We start from the raw sequence: 17,293 nt of genomic DNA on the forward strand, positions 1-17,293 counted from the left end.
AAACATAGAAACAAACAACAACATGTACATGATGAAACAAACATAGAAACAAACAACAACATGTACATGATGAAACAACCATAGAAACAAACAACAACATGTACATGATGAAACAAACATAGAAACAAACAACAACATGTACATGATGAAACAACCATAGAAACAAACAACAACATGTACATGATGAAACAAACATAGAAACAAACAACAACATGTACATGATGAAACAAACAACAACATGTACATGATGAAACAAACATAGAAACAAACAACAACATGTACATGATGAAACAAACATAGAAACAAACAACAACATGTACATGATGAAACAAACATAGAAACAAACAACAACATGTACATGATGAAACAAACATAGAAACAAACAACAACATGTACATGATGAAACAAACATAGAAACAAACAACATGTACATGATGAAACAACCATAGAAACAAACAACAACATGTACATGATGAAACAAACATAGAAACAAACAACATGTACATGATGAAACAAACATAGAAACAAACAACAACATGTACATGATGAAACAAACATAGAAACAAACAACAACATGTACATGATGAAACAAACAACAACATGTACATGATGAAACAAACATAGAAACAAACAACAACATGTACATGATGAAACAAACATAGAAACAAACAACATGTACATGATGAAACAAACATAGAAACAAACAACAACATGTACATGATGAAACAAACATAGAAACAAACAACAACATGTACATGATGAAACAAACATAGAAACAACAACATGTACATGATGAAATAAACATAGAAACAAACAACAACATGTACATGATGAAACAAACATAGAAACAACAACATGTACATGATGAAACAAACATAGAAACAAACAACAACATGTACATGATGAAACAAACATAGAAACAAACAACAACATGTACATGATGAAACAAACATTGAAACAAACAACATGTACATGATGAAACAAACATAGAAACAAACAACATGTACATGATGAAACAAACATAGAAACAAACAACAACATGTACATGATGAAACAAACATAGAAACAAACAACAACATGTACATGATGAAACAAACATAGAAACAAACAACAACATGTACATGATGAAACAAACATAGAAACAAACAACAACATGTACATGATGAAACAAACATAGAAACAAACAACATGTACATGATGAAACAAACATAGAAACAAACAACAACATGTACATGATGAAACAAACATAGAAACAACAACATGTACATGATGAAACAAACATAGAAACAAACAACATGTACATGATGAAACAAACATAGAAACAAACAACAACATGTACATGATGAAACAAACATAGAAACAAACAACAACATGTACATGATGAAACAAACATAGAAACAAACAACAACATGTACATGATGAAACAAACATAGAAACAAACAACAACATGTACATGATGAAACAAACATAGAAACAAACAACAACATGTACATGATGAAACAAACATAGAAACAAACAACATGTACATGATGAAACAAACATAGAAACAAACAACAACATGTACATGATGAAACAAACATAGAAACAAACAACAACATGTACATGATGAAACAAACATAGAAACAAACAACAACATGTACATGATGAAACAAACATAGAAACAAACAACAACATGTACATGATGAAACAAACATAGAAACAAACAACATGTACATGATGAAACAAACATAGAAACAAACAACAACGTGTACATGATGAAACAACCATAGAAACAAACAACAACATGTACATGATGAAACAAACATAGAAACAAACAACAACATGTACATGATGAAACAAACATAGAAACAAACAACAACATGTACATGATGAAACAAACAACAACATGTACATGATGAAACAAACATAGAAACAAACAACAACATGTACATGATGAAACAAACATTGAAACAAACATGATGAAACAAACATAGAAACAAACAACATGTACATGATGAAACAAACAACATGTACATGATGAAACAAACATAGAAACAAACAACAACATGTACATGATGAAACAAACATAGAAACAAACAACAACATGTACATGATGAAACAAACATAGAAACAACAACATGTACATGATGAAACAAACATAGAAACAAACAACATGTACATGATGAAACAAACATAGAAACAAACAACATGTAGATGATGAAACAAACATAGAAACAAACAACAACATGTACATGGTAAAACAAACATAGAAACAAACAACATGTACATGATGAAACAAACATAGAAACAAACAACAACATGTACATGATGAAAAAAACATAGAAACAAACAACATGTACATGATGAAACAAACATAGAAACAAACAACAACATGTACATGATGAAACAAACATAGAAACAAACAACATGTACATGATGAAACAAACATAGAAACAACAACATGTACATGATGAAACAAACATAGAAACAACAACATGTACATGATGAAACAAACATAGAAACAAACAACAACATGTACATGATGAAACAAACATAGAAACAAACAACAACATGTACATGATGAAACAAACATAGAAACAATCAACAACATGTACATGATGAAACAAACATAGAAACAAACAACAACATGTACATGATGAAACAAACATAGAAACAAACATGTACATGATGAAACAAACATAGAAACAAACAACAACATGTACATGATGAAACAAACATAGAAACAAACAACATGTACATGATGAAACAAACATAGAAACAACAACATGTACATGATGAAACAAACAACAACATGTACATGATGAAACAAACATAGAAACAAACAACATGTACATGATGAAACAAACATAGAAACAAACAACAACATGTACATGATGAAACAAACATAGAAACAAACAACAACATGTACATGGTGAAACAAACATAGAAACAAACAACATGTACATGATGAAACAAACATAGAAACAAACAACAACATGTACATGATGAAACAAACATAGAAACAAACAACAACATGTACATGATGAAACAAACAACAACATGTACATGATGAAACAAACATAGAAACAAACAACAACATGTACATGATGAAACAAACAACAACATGTACATGATGAAACAAACATAGAAACAAACAACAACATGTACATGATGAAACAAACATAGAAACAAACAACAACATGTACATGATGAAACAAACATAGAAACAACAACATGTACATGATGAAATAAACATAGAAACAAACAACAACATGTACATGATGAAACAAACATAGAAACAACAACATGTACATGATGAAATAAACATAGAAACAAACAACAACATGTACATGATGAAACAAACATAGAAACAACAACATGTACATGATGAAACAAACATAGAAACAAACAACAACATGTACATGATGAAACAAACATAGAAACAAACAACAACATGTACATGATGAAACAAACATAGAAACAAACAACAACATGTACATGATGAAACAAACATAGAAACAAACAACAACATGTACATGATGAAACAACCATAGAAACAAACAACAACATGTACATGATGAAACAAACATAGAAACAAACAACAACATGTACATGATGAAACAACCATAGAAACAAACAACAACATGTACATGATGAAACAAACATAGAAACAAACAACAACATGTACATGATGAAACAAACAACAACATGTACATGATGAAACAAACATAGAAACAAACAACAACATGTACATGATGAAACAAACATAGAAACAAACAACAACATGTACATGATGAAACAAACATAGAAACAAACAACAACATGTACATGATGAAACAAACATAGAAACAAACAACAACATGTACATGATGAAACAAACATAGAAACAAACAACATGTACATGATGAAACAACCATAGAAACAAACAACAACATGTACATGATGAAACAAACATAGAAACAAACAACATGTACATGATGAAACAAACATAGAAACAAACAACAACATGTACATGATGAAACAAACATAGAAACAAACAACAACATGTACATGATGAAACAAACAACAACATGTACATGATGAAACAAACATAGAAACAAACAACAACATGTACATGATGAAACAAACATAGAAACAAACAACATGTACATGATGAAACAAACATAGAAACAAACAACAACATGTACATGATGAAACAAACATAGAAACAAACAACAACATGTACATGATGAAACAAACATAGAAACAACAACATGTACATGATGAAATAAACATAGAAACAAACAACAACATGTACATGATGAAACAAACATAGAAACAACAACATGTACATGATGAAACAAACATAGAAACAAACAACAACATGTACATGATGAAACAAACATAGAAACAAACAACAACATGTACATGATGAAACAAACATTGAAACAAACAACATGTACATGATGAAACAAACATAGAAACAAACAACATGTACATGATGAAACAAACATAGAAACAAACAACAACATGTACATGATGAAACAAACATAGAAACAAACAACAACATGTACATGATGAAACAAACATAGAAACAAACAACAACATGTACATGATGAAACAAACATAGAAACAAACAACAACATGTACATGATGAAACAAACATAGAAACAAACAACATGTACATGATGAAACAAACATAGAAACAAACAACAACATGTACATGATGAAACAAACATAGAAACAACAACATGTACATGATGAAACAAACATAGAAACAAACAACATGTACATGATGAAACAAACATAGAAACAAACAACAACATGTACATGATGAAACAAACATAGAAACAAACAACAACATGTACATGATGAAACAAACATAGAAACAAACAACAACATGTACATGATGAAACAAACATAGAAACAAACAACAACATGTACATGATGAAACAAACATAGAAACAAACAACAACATGTACATGATGAAACAAACATAGAAACAAACAACATGTACATGATGAAACAAACATAGAAACAAACAACAACATGTACATGATGAAACAAACATAGAAACAAACAACAACATGTACATGATGAAACAAACAACAACATGTACATGATGAAACAAACATAGAAACAAACAACAACATGTACATGATGAAACAAACATAGAAACAAACAACATGTACATGATGAAACAAACATAGAAACAAACAACAACATGTACATGATGAAACAAACGTAGAAACAACAACATGTACATGATGAAATAAACATAGAAACAAACAACAACATGTACATGATGAAACAAACATAGAAACAACAACATGTACATGATGAAACAAACATAGAAACAAACAACAACATGTACATGATGAAACAAACATAGAAACAAACAACAACATGTACATGATGAAACAAACATTGAAACAAACAACATGTACATGATGAAACAAACATAGAAACAAACAACATGTACATGATGAAACAAACATAGAAACAAACAACAACATGTACATGATGAAACAAACATAGAAACAAACAACAACATGTACATGATGAAACAAACATAGAAACAAACAACAACATGTACATGATGAAACAAACATAGAAACAAACAACATGTACATGATGAAACAAACATAGAAACAAACAACAACATGTACATGATGAAACAAACATAGAAACAAACAACAACATGTACATGATGAAACAAACATAGAAACAAACAACAACATGTACATGATGAAACAAACATAGAAACAAACAACAACATGTACATGATGAAACAAACATAGAAACAAACAACATGTACATGATGAAACAAACATAGAAACAAACAACAACATGTACATGATGAAACAAACATAGAAACAAACAACAACATGTACATGATGAAACAAACATAGAAACAAACAACAACATGTACATGATGAAACAAACATAGAAACAAACAACAACATGTACATGATGAAACAAACATAGAAACAAACAACATGTACATGATGAAACAAACATAGAAACAAACAACAACGTGTACATGATGAAACAACCATAGAAACAAACAACAACATGTACATGATGAAACAAACATAGAAACAAACAACAACATGTACATGATGAAACAAACATAGAAACAAACAACAACATGTACATGATGAAACAAACAACAACATGTACATGATGAAACAAACATTGAAACAAACATGATGAAACAAACATAGAAACAAACAACATGTACATGATGAAACAAACAACATGTACATGATGAAACAAACATAGAAACAAACAACAACATGTACATGATGAAACAAACATAGAAACAAACAACAACATGTACATGATGAAACAAACATAGAAACAAACAACAACATGTACATGATGAAACAAACATAGAAACAAACAACATGTACATGATGAAACAAACATAGAAACAACAACATGTACATGATGAAACAAACATAGAAACAAACAACATGTACATGATGAAACAAACATAGAAACAAACAACATGTACATGATGAAACAAACATAGAAACAAACAACAACATGTACATGGTAAAACAAACATAGAAACAAACAACATGTACATGATGAAACAAACATAGAAACAAACAACAACATGTACATGATGAAAAAAACATAGAAACAAACAACATGTACATGATGAAACAAACATAGAAACAAACAACAACATGTACATGATGAAACAAACATAGAAACAAACAACAACATGTACATGATGAAACAAACATAGAAACAACAACATGTACATGATGAAACAAACATAGAAACAACAACATGTACATGATGAAACAAACATAGAAACAAACAACAACATGTACATGATGAAACAAACATAGAAACAAACAACAACATGTACATGATGAAACAAACATAGAAACAATCAACAACATGTACATGATGAAACAAACATAGAAACAAACAACATGTACATGATGAAACAAACATAGAAACAATCAACAACATGTACATGATGAAACAAACATAGAAACAAACAACAACATGTACATGATGAAACAAACATAGAAACAAACAACATGTACATGATGAAACAAACATAGAAACAACAACATGTACATGATGAAACAAACAACAACATGTACATGATGAAACAAACATAGAAACAAACAACATGTACATGATGAAACAAACATAGAAACAAACAACAACATGTACATGATGAAACAAACATAGAAACAAACAACAACATGTACATGATGAAACAAACATAGAAACAAACAACAACATGTACATGATGAAACAAACATAGAAACAAACAACATGTACATGATGAAACAAACATAGAAACAACAACATGTACATGATGAAACAAACAACAACATGTACATGATGAAACAAACATAGAAACAAACAACATGTACATGATGAAACAAACATAGAAACAAACAACAACATGTACATGATGAAACAAACATAGAAACAAACAACAACATGTACATGGTGAAACAAACATAGAAACAAACAACATGTACATGATGAAACAAACATAGAAACAAACAACAACATGTACATGATGAAACAAACATTGAAACAAACAACATGTACATGATGAAACAAACATAGAAACAAACAACATGTACATGATGAAACAAACATAGAAACAAACAACAACATGTACATGATGAAACAAACATAGAAACAAACAACAACATGTACATGATGAAACAAACATAGAAACAAACAACAACATGTACATGATGAAACAAACATAGAAACAACAACATGTACATGATGAAATAAACATAGAAACAAACAACAACATGTACATGATGAAACAAACATAGAAACAACAACATGTACATGATGAAATAAACATAGAAACAAACAACAACATGTACATGATGAAACAAACATAGAAACAACAACATGTACATGATGAAACAAACATAGAAACAAACAACAACATGTACATGATGAAACAAACATAGAAACAACAACATGTACATGATGAAATAAACATAGAAACAAACAACAACATGTACATGATGAAACAAACATAGAAACAACAACATGTACATGATGAAACAAACATAGAAACAAACAACAACATGTACATGATGAAACAAACATAGAAACAACAACATGTTCATGGTGAAATAAACATAGAAACAAACAACAACATGTACATGATGAAACAAACATAGAAACAACAACATGTACATGATGAAACAAACATAGAAACAAACAACAACATGTACATGATGAAACAAACATAGAAACAAACAACAACATGTACATGATGAAACAAACATAGAAACAAACAACAACATGTACATGATGAAACAAACATAGAAACAAACAACAACATGTACATGATGAAACAACCATAGAAACAAACAACAACATGTACATGGTGAAACAAACATAGAAACAAACAACATGTACATGATGAAACAAACATAGAAACAACAACATGTACATGGTGAAACAAACATAGAAACAAACAACAACATGTACATGATGAAACAAACATAGAAACAAACAACATGTACATGATGAAACAAACATAGAAACAAACAACAACATGTACATGATGAAACAACCATAGAAACAAACAACAACATGTACATGATGAAACAAACATAGAAACAAACAACAACATGTACATGATGAAACAAACATAGAAACAACAACATGTACATGATGAAATAAACATAGAAACAAACAACAACATGTACATGATGAAACAAACATAGAAACAACAACATGTACATGATGAAATAAACATAGAAACAAACAACAACATGTACATGATGAAACAAACATAGAAACAACAACATGTACATGATGAAATAAACATAGAAACAAACAACAACATGTACATGATGAAACAAACATAGAAACAACAACATGTACATGATGAAACAAACATAGAAACAAACAACAACATGTACATGATGAAACAAACATAGAAACAACAACATGTACATGGTGAAATAAACATAGAAACAAACAACAACATGTACATGATGAAACAAACATAGAAACAACAACATGTACATGATGAAACAAACATAGAAACAAACAACAACATGTACATGATGAAACAAACATAGAAACAAACAACAACATGTACATGATGAAACAAACATAGAAACAAACAACAACATGTACATGATGAAACAAACATAGAAACAAACAACAACATGTACATGATGAAACAACCATAGAAACAAACAACAACATGTACATGGTGAAACAAACATAGAAACAAACAACATGTACATGATGAAACAAACATAGAAACAACAACATGTACATGGTGAAACAAACATAGAAACAAACAACAACATGTACATGATGAAACAAACATAGAAACAAACAACAACATGTACATGATGAAACAAACATAGAAACAAACAACAACATGTACATGATGAAACAAACAACAACATGTACATGGTAAAACAAACATAGAAACAACAACATGTACATGGTGAAACAAACATAGAAACAAACAACAACATGTACATGATGAAACAAACATAGAAACAAACAACAACATGTACATGATGAAACAACCATAGAAACAAACAACAACATGTACATGATGAAACAAACATAGAAACAAACAACAACATGTACATGATGAAACAACCATAGAAACAAACAACAACATGTACATGGTGAAACAAACATAGAAACAAACAACATGTACATGATGAAACAAACATAGAAACAACAACATGTACATGGTGAAACAAACATAGAAACAAACAACAACATGTACATGATGAAACAAACATAGAAACAAACAACATGTACATGATGAAACAAACATAGAAACAAACAACAACATGTACATGATGAAACAACCATAGAAACAAACAACAACATGTACATGATGAAACAAACATAGAAACAAACAACAACATGTACATGATGAAACAAACATAGAAACAAACAACAACATGTACATGATGAAACAAACAACGACTTTACAACGACGGTGGTAACGACTGAAGCAACATTAAGTCGCTCAACCTCACCTCAGTCCTGTGGGAAGTAAATATCAAGCAAAAAACAGACGACAGCATCAGACCTTCGATAGCTCAGTTGGTAGAGCGGAGGACTGTAGCGGCGTTTCACTGACATCCTTAGGTCGCTGGTTCAAATCCGGCTCGAAGGACTTTTTTTATTTCTTTATTAATTCCAGACGGAAATGCATTATTTGAGCACGTGCAGGATGTCGAACGTACGTCATACATATTAAAAACTTGTTGTTTTTTTAATAAAAATCACGTAATTACGGAACGTGGCGTCATCTCTCATTTCATCAGCTACAATAAAGGGTTCGCTGCTCAGTGACGTTGCTTCCCTGACTGGGGATCGAACCCCGGCCGCCGGATCCTAACCAGCCGAGCAGGGCTCACAAACCAGCAAAGAAACAAAACAAAGACAAAACACAAATAAAATAAACAAACAATAAGACAAAACCAAACAAAAAGTAACTTTAAAAAATTACTTCAAGTAAAAATAAACAACAAAGCAAAACAAAACAAATAAACAAAACCTAATAACAAAATAAATAAATATAAATACATACATAACAAAACAAACAAAACATAACATCACAAAACCAAAAAACAACATAAAATAGCAAAATAAATAACAAAACAAAGTAACAACAAATAAATAAATATTACAAAAAAATAATAAGCATTACATTACATTGCATTTAGCAAAGCAGACGCTAAAAGCGACTTACAATTATTCAAACACCGACGGACGCAGCCATCAGGAGCAATGAGGGGTTAAGTGTCTTGCTCAAGGACACTACAGCATGCTAGCAGGAGGAGCCTGGGATCCAACCAGCAACCTTTACATCACTAGACCACCAGCTCTACCTCCTGAGATACCACCAACTGAACAAAGACGACTAAAATAAAACTACAATAAATAACAAAGAAAAACAAATAAATTAAAACATTTAAAATAAAAATAACAACACGTAGAAACTCAAGTATGCCTGATGGAATAAACTCATCCTGATTCAAAATTGCTATTTTTAAAGTATGTTGTAAACTATAATTATAGGGTAGTGTTAAATATGTTATACAGTATGTTGTTATTAAAATGATTATAGTTTTAGTTATTATGATAATTGATGTTATTATAGTTATTTTTTATTGTTGTTGTTGTTATGATAATAATAATTGTAATTATAATTAGTATAGTTATTGTTATTTTAATCGGTAATCGGTATTATAATTATAAAAGTTATTGTGTGTGTGTGTGTGAGTATACAATGTATGTGTGTGTGTGAATATGTGTGAGTGTGAGCGTGTGAGTATGTGTGAGTGTTGTGTGTGTGTGTGTGTGTGTGTGTGTGTGTGTGTGTGTGTGTGTGTGTGTGTGTGTGTGTGTGTGTGTGTGTGTGTGTGTGTGTCCAATTTAAACACAACAGTTACTGTGGTTTCCAACGCCGTGCCAAGAGTTGCCGCTAAACACTCGTCCCTTCCTTTCTTTTACAAAAAAAAACTTTGTACCCAGATCCACCTGAAAAGGTTGACGCCAGTTGCACCCCTGCGTGTCCAGTACAGAGACAGCAAGGGGCTGTGTGCTAAGCAGCACAGCCTAATGCATGACCGCAGGTGGGATCAACTAGAGACTGGAGGTCGGTCTTTACAGAAATACCGTTCTCTCACCTAAACATTTCCATGCTTCCATGGGTATGTCATCTGTATGTCACTCTCGTCACCTCCAAAACACTCTTGACCTATCCCAACGTTCAAAGTCCTTACTCTCAACTCTAATCTCCTACCCTTCTTCCTCTCCTCCTCTATGATGTCATAACTCCCTATACTGAGAATGTGCTATGGCTGCAAAGGAAAATAAAACGTATTTCGCTCAACCCACTTTATTGCAGTGTTTTGTGTCTTTTTAAAAAAAATTAAAAATATACTTTCTTCTGCCCTTACTACTAGTAGCCATACATGGCGATACAGCGAGCCAAACACTCTTCCATTAAGTACCAGGAGACAGGAGCTCACTTTTGGTATCTTTAATGAAAGCGGTGTAAAACTGTGAAACAGTACAGAAATATGCAAATATAAATAATCTGTTAAATGTTGTCATAGCCCCTACAGTGTGAAACAAACATAGAAACAAACAACAACATGTACATGGTAAAACAAACAAAGAAACATGAGACAACAACATGTGTCAACAAAACAGAGATAATTAAGTCCAGGAAAAGTGGAACAGTAATGGGTCACGTGGCCTCTTCCTGTCATAGTTATGGCAGTGAATGAGGGAGGAAAGAGAGGGATGCAACCAGGAGGGTGTTGGGGTTGTGTTCAAAGCAGGTGCTGATGGTGTGTGTGTGATGAGTCTGCATACATTGTGTGTGTGTGTGTGTGTGTGTGTGTGTGTGTGTGTGTGTGTGTGTGTGAAGTGTCCACCGCTGAGTGTACGTGACTTGTCCCAAATTGGTTCTGGTGGAAGAGTTCGGTATCATATCGAAGCGCCTGCAAGCAGTTAACCATTGATTGGAACACAGCAGGTGTATGCCCCACACAGGGACACGGGACAAATGAAAGGGCAACAGGTTTCACCAAAAGTGATTCACTTTGGATTCTGTAGGAAAAATGAACATGTTTTAAAAACCATTTGGTGTGGAAGTGTGATTTTTATCCCCACATGTAGCACATGGGATCACTAGATGTAAAATGTGTTGACCCAGGGCTAGCGTTAGTAAGGCTCATAAACCACAAACCTTTATTTCATTTCAACTTTGCAGACACGGTAGGTCAACTGGCGTCCAAGACCGCCACCATGGGCGGCAAGAAGCACAGGAAGAGCAGGAAGGAGAACTACACCATCTTCGTGTACAAAGTCATCTTTGAGCGCGTCAGCGGTGCGGCCCCTCTCCTGGCTCACTACAACAAGCGCTCCAGAATCACTTCCAGGGAGATCCACAACGCTGTCCGCCTGCTGCTCCCCAGGGGACCGGCCAAGCAGGGCGGGTCTGAGGGAACCAAGGCCATCGCCATGCACACAGCTCCAAGTTATGGATGGACGGATAGACGGATGGACTTGCCACAATGCTGCCTTCCCCAAATGAAGTGTTTGTCCTATTGGCGATTTGTGATGTCACAGCGTCACAATGTCATAATGCTGATTGTGATGTCACAGCCTCACAATGTCATAATGCTGATTGGATGGGGAAGAACTTAAGCACAGACAATGCATAGAACCAGCCAGGTAGTTGCATCAAACTCCAGTATTTGTAAGGCAGTGAATCTTGATTTTGCTTCATTTAGACACATACGCGTCGTGAGGGCAGGAGAGTGACGGGGCAATGCAACATCCTCGTCAATTCAAAGATGACCGCCCCTCCACTGAGAACAGGTAGGAGTTTCAAACAGATGATGAATCCAGAGGAAATCATTGTTATCAGAGCAAAGGGAACAAGTGCACGAGGTTTACATTTACATTTAACTTCCACTTTTAAGCTTTACCCCTCACTAAGCTGAATTCTATTTTATTCTATTTGTATCATTATTTTTTCTATATTTATGAAGTTAATTTACATGTATATGGATATACACATATGAATATGTGTGTGTATATATACACACAGATGAATATGTGTGTGTGTGTGTGTGTATGTATATATATATATATATATATATATATATATATACACAGATAAATATGTGTGTGTATATTCAGATTCAAGATTCAAGAGGTTTATTCGTCACATACATATACTGTACATACTTTCATACATATATGCAGTGAAATGTAATGCGGTGATTACACACAATGTCCTAGGGAAATTATCTTTCAAATAGACCAACTAACTGATTCCTAAAACGTAATACAGTAAGTGGAATACATATAGAATAGAATAAAAATATATAGAATAAAATAAAATAAAATAAGATGGAAAAGATAGGGGGAATATGCTTACGTATATGGGATAGACTTATGTATATGGGATAGACACCTCCTGGTGTATAAGTCCTGCAGGGAGAGGAGGGTAGTTCCATTGGTACGTTGAACGCACCACCCTCTGCAGGGCCCTCCTGTCCTGAGCAGTACAGTTCCCAAAGCAGACAGTGATGTTGCCTGTCAGGATGCTCTCCACTGCTCCACAGTAGAAGGACTTGAGGATCCTCACCGAGACCCGGAATTTCCTCAGCTGCCTGAGGTGGTAAAGACGCTGCTTCGCCTTCCTCACCAGAGTGTCTGTTTGTAAGGTGACCAGAGCGCCGGCGCAGACGACCCCAGGGGGCGGTGCCACTATCCCCACTTTTATATATATATATGTAGTCATTGATTGAAAAACAATGTGTGTTTTTGATAATTATGTGTGTTTTGTCATGTACTGTATGTCATTGCTGCTGCAACTGTGGAATTTCCCTTTGGGGATTAATAAAGTACCTTTATCTCTATTTCATCTCATCTTAAGTCACAGAGAAAATGAATTGGACTGAACCTTCAAAATCTGTTGATTTATTGTCTCCTCTCCAAGGATCAGAACAGAACATACAGAGGTGTTCACCTTGTGTTTTTTACCAGTAGACATCACCTCAAACTATGTGTGTGTGTGTGTGTGTGTGTTCTCCACAGAGACCAATAGAGGTCAGAGGTCAACAGTGGTCAGTCTGGTGTCAGTCCAGATTACCCACGATGCTCAAAGAGGCAGACGGAGGAAGGGCATGACGATTATGAGGTGGTGGGTGAGGAAGACTCACGGAGGAGGAGCGCCAAAGAGGGAGTTTTGAAGATCACGCTGCATTTCCTAAAGAAGATGGAGCAGGAGAAGCTGGCAGACCCCCTGCAGAGCGGTAAGACAGTGTTTCACACGTTTAAAGGAGAATTCCACTCTGGCTTTCTGCTCCATTCGTAGAAGAGTTTCTGAGCGACCGAATCAAATCGGCTTTTAAACAGCTCTCTGCATGTAAGAGTCCAGAGATATAACTTGGAGACAGTCTAGGGGCTAGGACACAGTCTAATAAGAAACAGGGTATAGGTGAGGAGACAGCCACGGAAGAAGGAAGGACTGAATCAGTTTGACATATATAAGTACAACAGCTTAAAAGTTGTTTTGCAGTGCTTGTGAATATACAATATAATTTGAAGCAGCGTGGAAGGTGTCTACGTCTTTAGACTGTGTGACTAGAACTAATGTTTTGAATGGAAGGTTTGTACACTTCCTATCAGATGGTAAATGCTGTGCTAAGATCATAAAGCTGCTGAGTGGTTATCCAGGGTGTAGCATGATGCAAACATTAAAGCAGATGAACAACCAACTGCACAACAGTTGGACTGCGCACACAGAGTGAGTGTTCAGCCAGCAGTGAAAGCTCAATAGACAAGGAGGAAACAAGGAGTTGGGAGGTTTACACACGAAGCAGGAAACATTGACATTTCACGCTCACGTTCACTCATTGATGCCTGTTATTATTTGATCTTTCAGTTCATCTCCCTGCTGTGTGCCAACATAAACTGAAGTGTCATCTGAAGGAGAAGTTCCAGTGTTTGTTTGAGGGAATGGCTAAAGCAGGACAGCCAACACCTGTGGACCAGGTCTACACAGAGCTCTACATCACAGAGGGAGGGAGCCCAGAGCTCAACCAGGAACATGAGGTCGGACTGACCGAAGCAGCTTCCAGGAAGCCCACGACAGAAGAAACACCAATCAAATATCGAGACATCTTCAAACACTTACCTGGACAAGATCAACCCATCAGAACGCTGATGACAACGGGCGTGGCTGGCATTGGTAAAACAGTGTTAACACACAAGTTCACTCTGGACTGGGCTGAAGACAAAGCCAACCAGGACATACACTTCACCTTCCCATTCGCCTTCAGAGAGCTGAACTTGCTAAAAGGAAAAAGGTTCAGTTTGGTGGAACTTGTTCATCACTTCTTTAGTGAAACTAAAGAAGCCAGAATCTGCAGCTACGACAAGTTCAAAGTTGTGTTCATCTTGGACGGTCTGGATGAGAATCGACTTCCTCTGGACTTCCAGAACAATGACACGTGGACTGATGTCACGGCGCCCACCTCAGTGGACGTCCTGCTGACAAACCTCATCACGGGCAACCTGCTTCCCTCTGCTCGCCTCTGGATAACCACACGACCTGCAGCAGCCAATCACATCCCTCCTGAGTGTGTTGACATGGTGACAGAGGTGAGAGGCTTCAGCGACCCACAGAGAGAGGAATACTTCAGGAAGAGAATCAGAGAGGAGGAGCAGGCCGACACCGTCATCTCCCACATCAAGACGTCACAAACCCTCCACCTCATGTGTCACATCCCGCTCTGCTGCTGGATCACTGCTACCGTTCTGGAACACCTCTTGACAAAAGCACAGAAAGGAGAGATGCCCAAGACCCTGACTGAGACGTACATCCACTTCCTGCTGCTCCAGTCCACACAGGGGAATTTCAAGAATGACTGAGGATCTGGGACGGATCCACACTGGGATGAAGAGAGTAGGAAGATCATTCAATCCCTGGGAAAATTGGCTTTTGAACAGCTGGAGAAAGGCAACCTGATTTTCTATGATGCAGACCTGGCAGAGTGTGGCATTGATATCCAGGCAGCCTCACTGTGTTCAGGAGGTTTCACCCAGATCTTTAAAGAGGAGTGTGTGCTTTACCAGGATAAGGTCTTCTGCTTTGTCCATCTGAGCATTCAGGAGTTTCTTGCTGCTCTTCATGTCTTTCTGACATTTACCAGCACCGGTGTCAATCTTCTGACAGAAGCACAACCAACATCCATATCTGGGGCACAATCCCTCTACCTGAGTGCTGTGGACAAGGCCTTGCAGAGTGTCAACGGACACCTGGACTTGTTACTTCGCTTCTTATTGGGCCTCTCACTGGAGACCAACCAGCTGCTGCTACGAGGCCTGCTGGAGAAGACAGGAAGTAAGGAGTTAACACACAAGAAGAGAAGGAGACAGGAGAAGACAGGAAGTAGCTCAGTAACCAATCAGGAAACAGCCGATTACATCAAGAAAAAGTTCATTTACGATATCTCTCCAGAGAGAGGGATCAACCTGATCCGCTTCCTGAATGAGATGAATGACTGTTCTCTAGTGGAGCAAATGCAACTGGACCTGAGAGCAGGAAGGCTCAAATCAGAACCCTCCCCTGCTGAGAGGTCAGCTCTGGTCTTCATCCTACCGTCATCAGAAGAGGATCTGGACGAGTTTGACCTGAAAAAATACTTTGAATTTGAGAGGACCGACGACAGGCCTTGCATTAATCTTCGTTGGCTGCGGCCAGTGATCAAAGCCTCCAAAACATTACTGTATGTTCCCG

General features: G+C 35.1%; 1 protein-coding gene across 1 annotated transcript in view; it reads left to right on the top strand.

Moving 5' to 3' along the window:
- The window catches only part of LOC307247630 (NACHT, LRR and PYD domains-containing protein 12-like), a gene marked incomplete at both ends in the record, with an annotated part of 45,352 nt that overhangs the window by 15,113 nt on the left and 12,946 nt on the right, over positions 1 to 17,293 (top strand). Inside the window, 4 exon segments of the mRNA XM_080024668.1 lie at positions 12,749 to 13,015; positions 14,637 to 14,804; positions 15,437 to 16,422; positions 16,426 to 17,282. Of these exon segments, the coding sequence (XP_079880794.1) occupies positions 12,749 to 13,015; positions 14,637 to 14,804; positions 15,437 to 16,422; positions 16,426 to 17,282 (2,278 nt within the window).

Source organism: Zeus faber, assembly GCF_960531495.2.
Source record: "Zeus faber genome assembly, contig: SCAFFOLD_68, whole genome shotgun sequence".
Taxonomy (NCBI): Eukaryota; Metazoa; Chordata; class Actinopteri; order Zeiformes; family Zeidae; genus Zeus; species Zeus faber.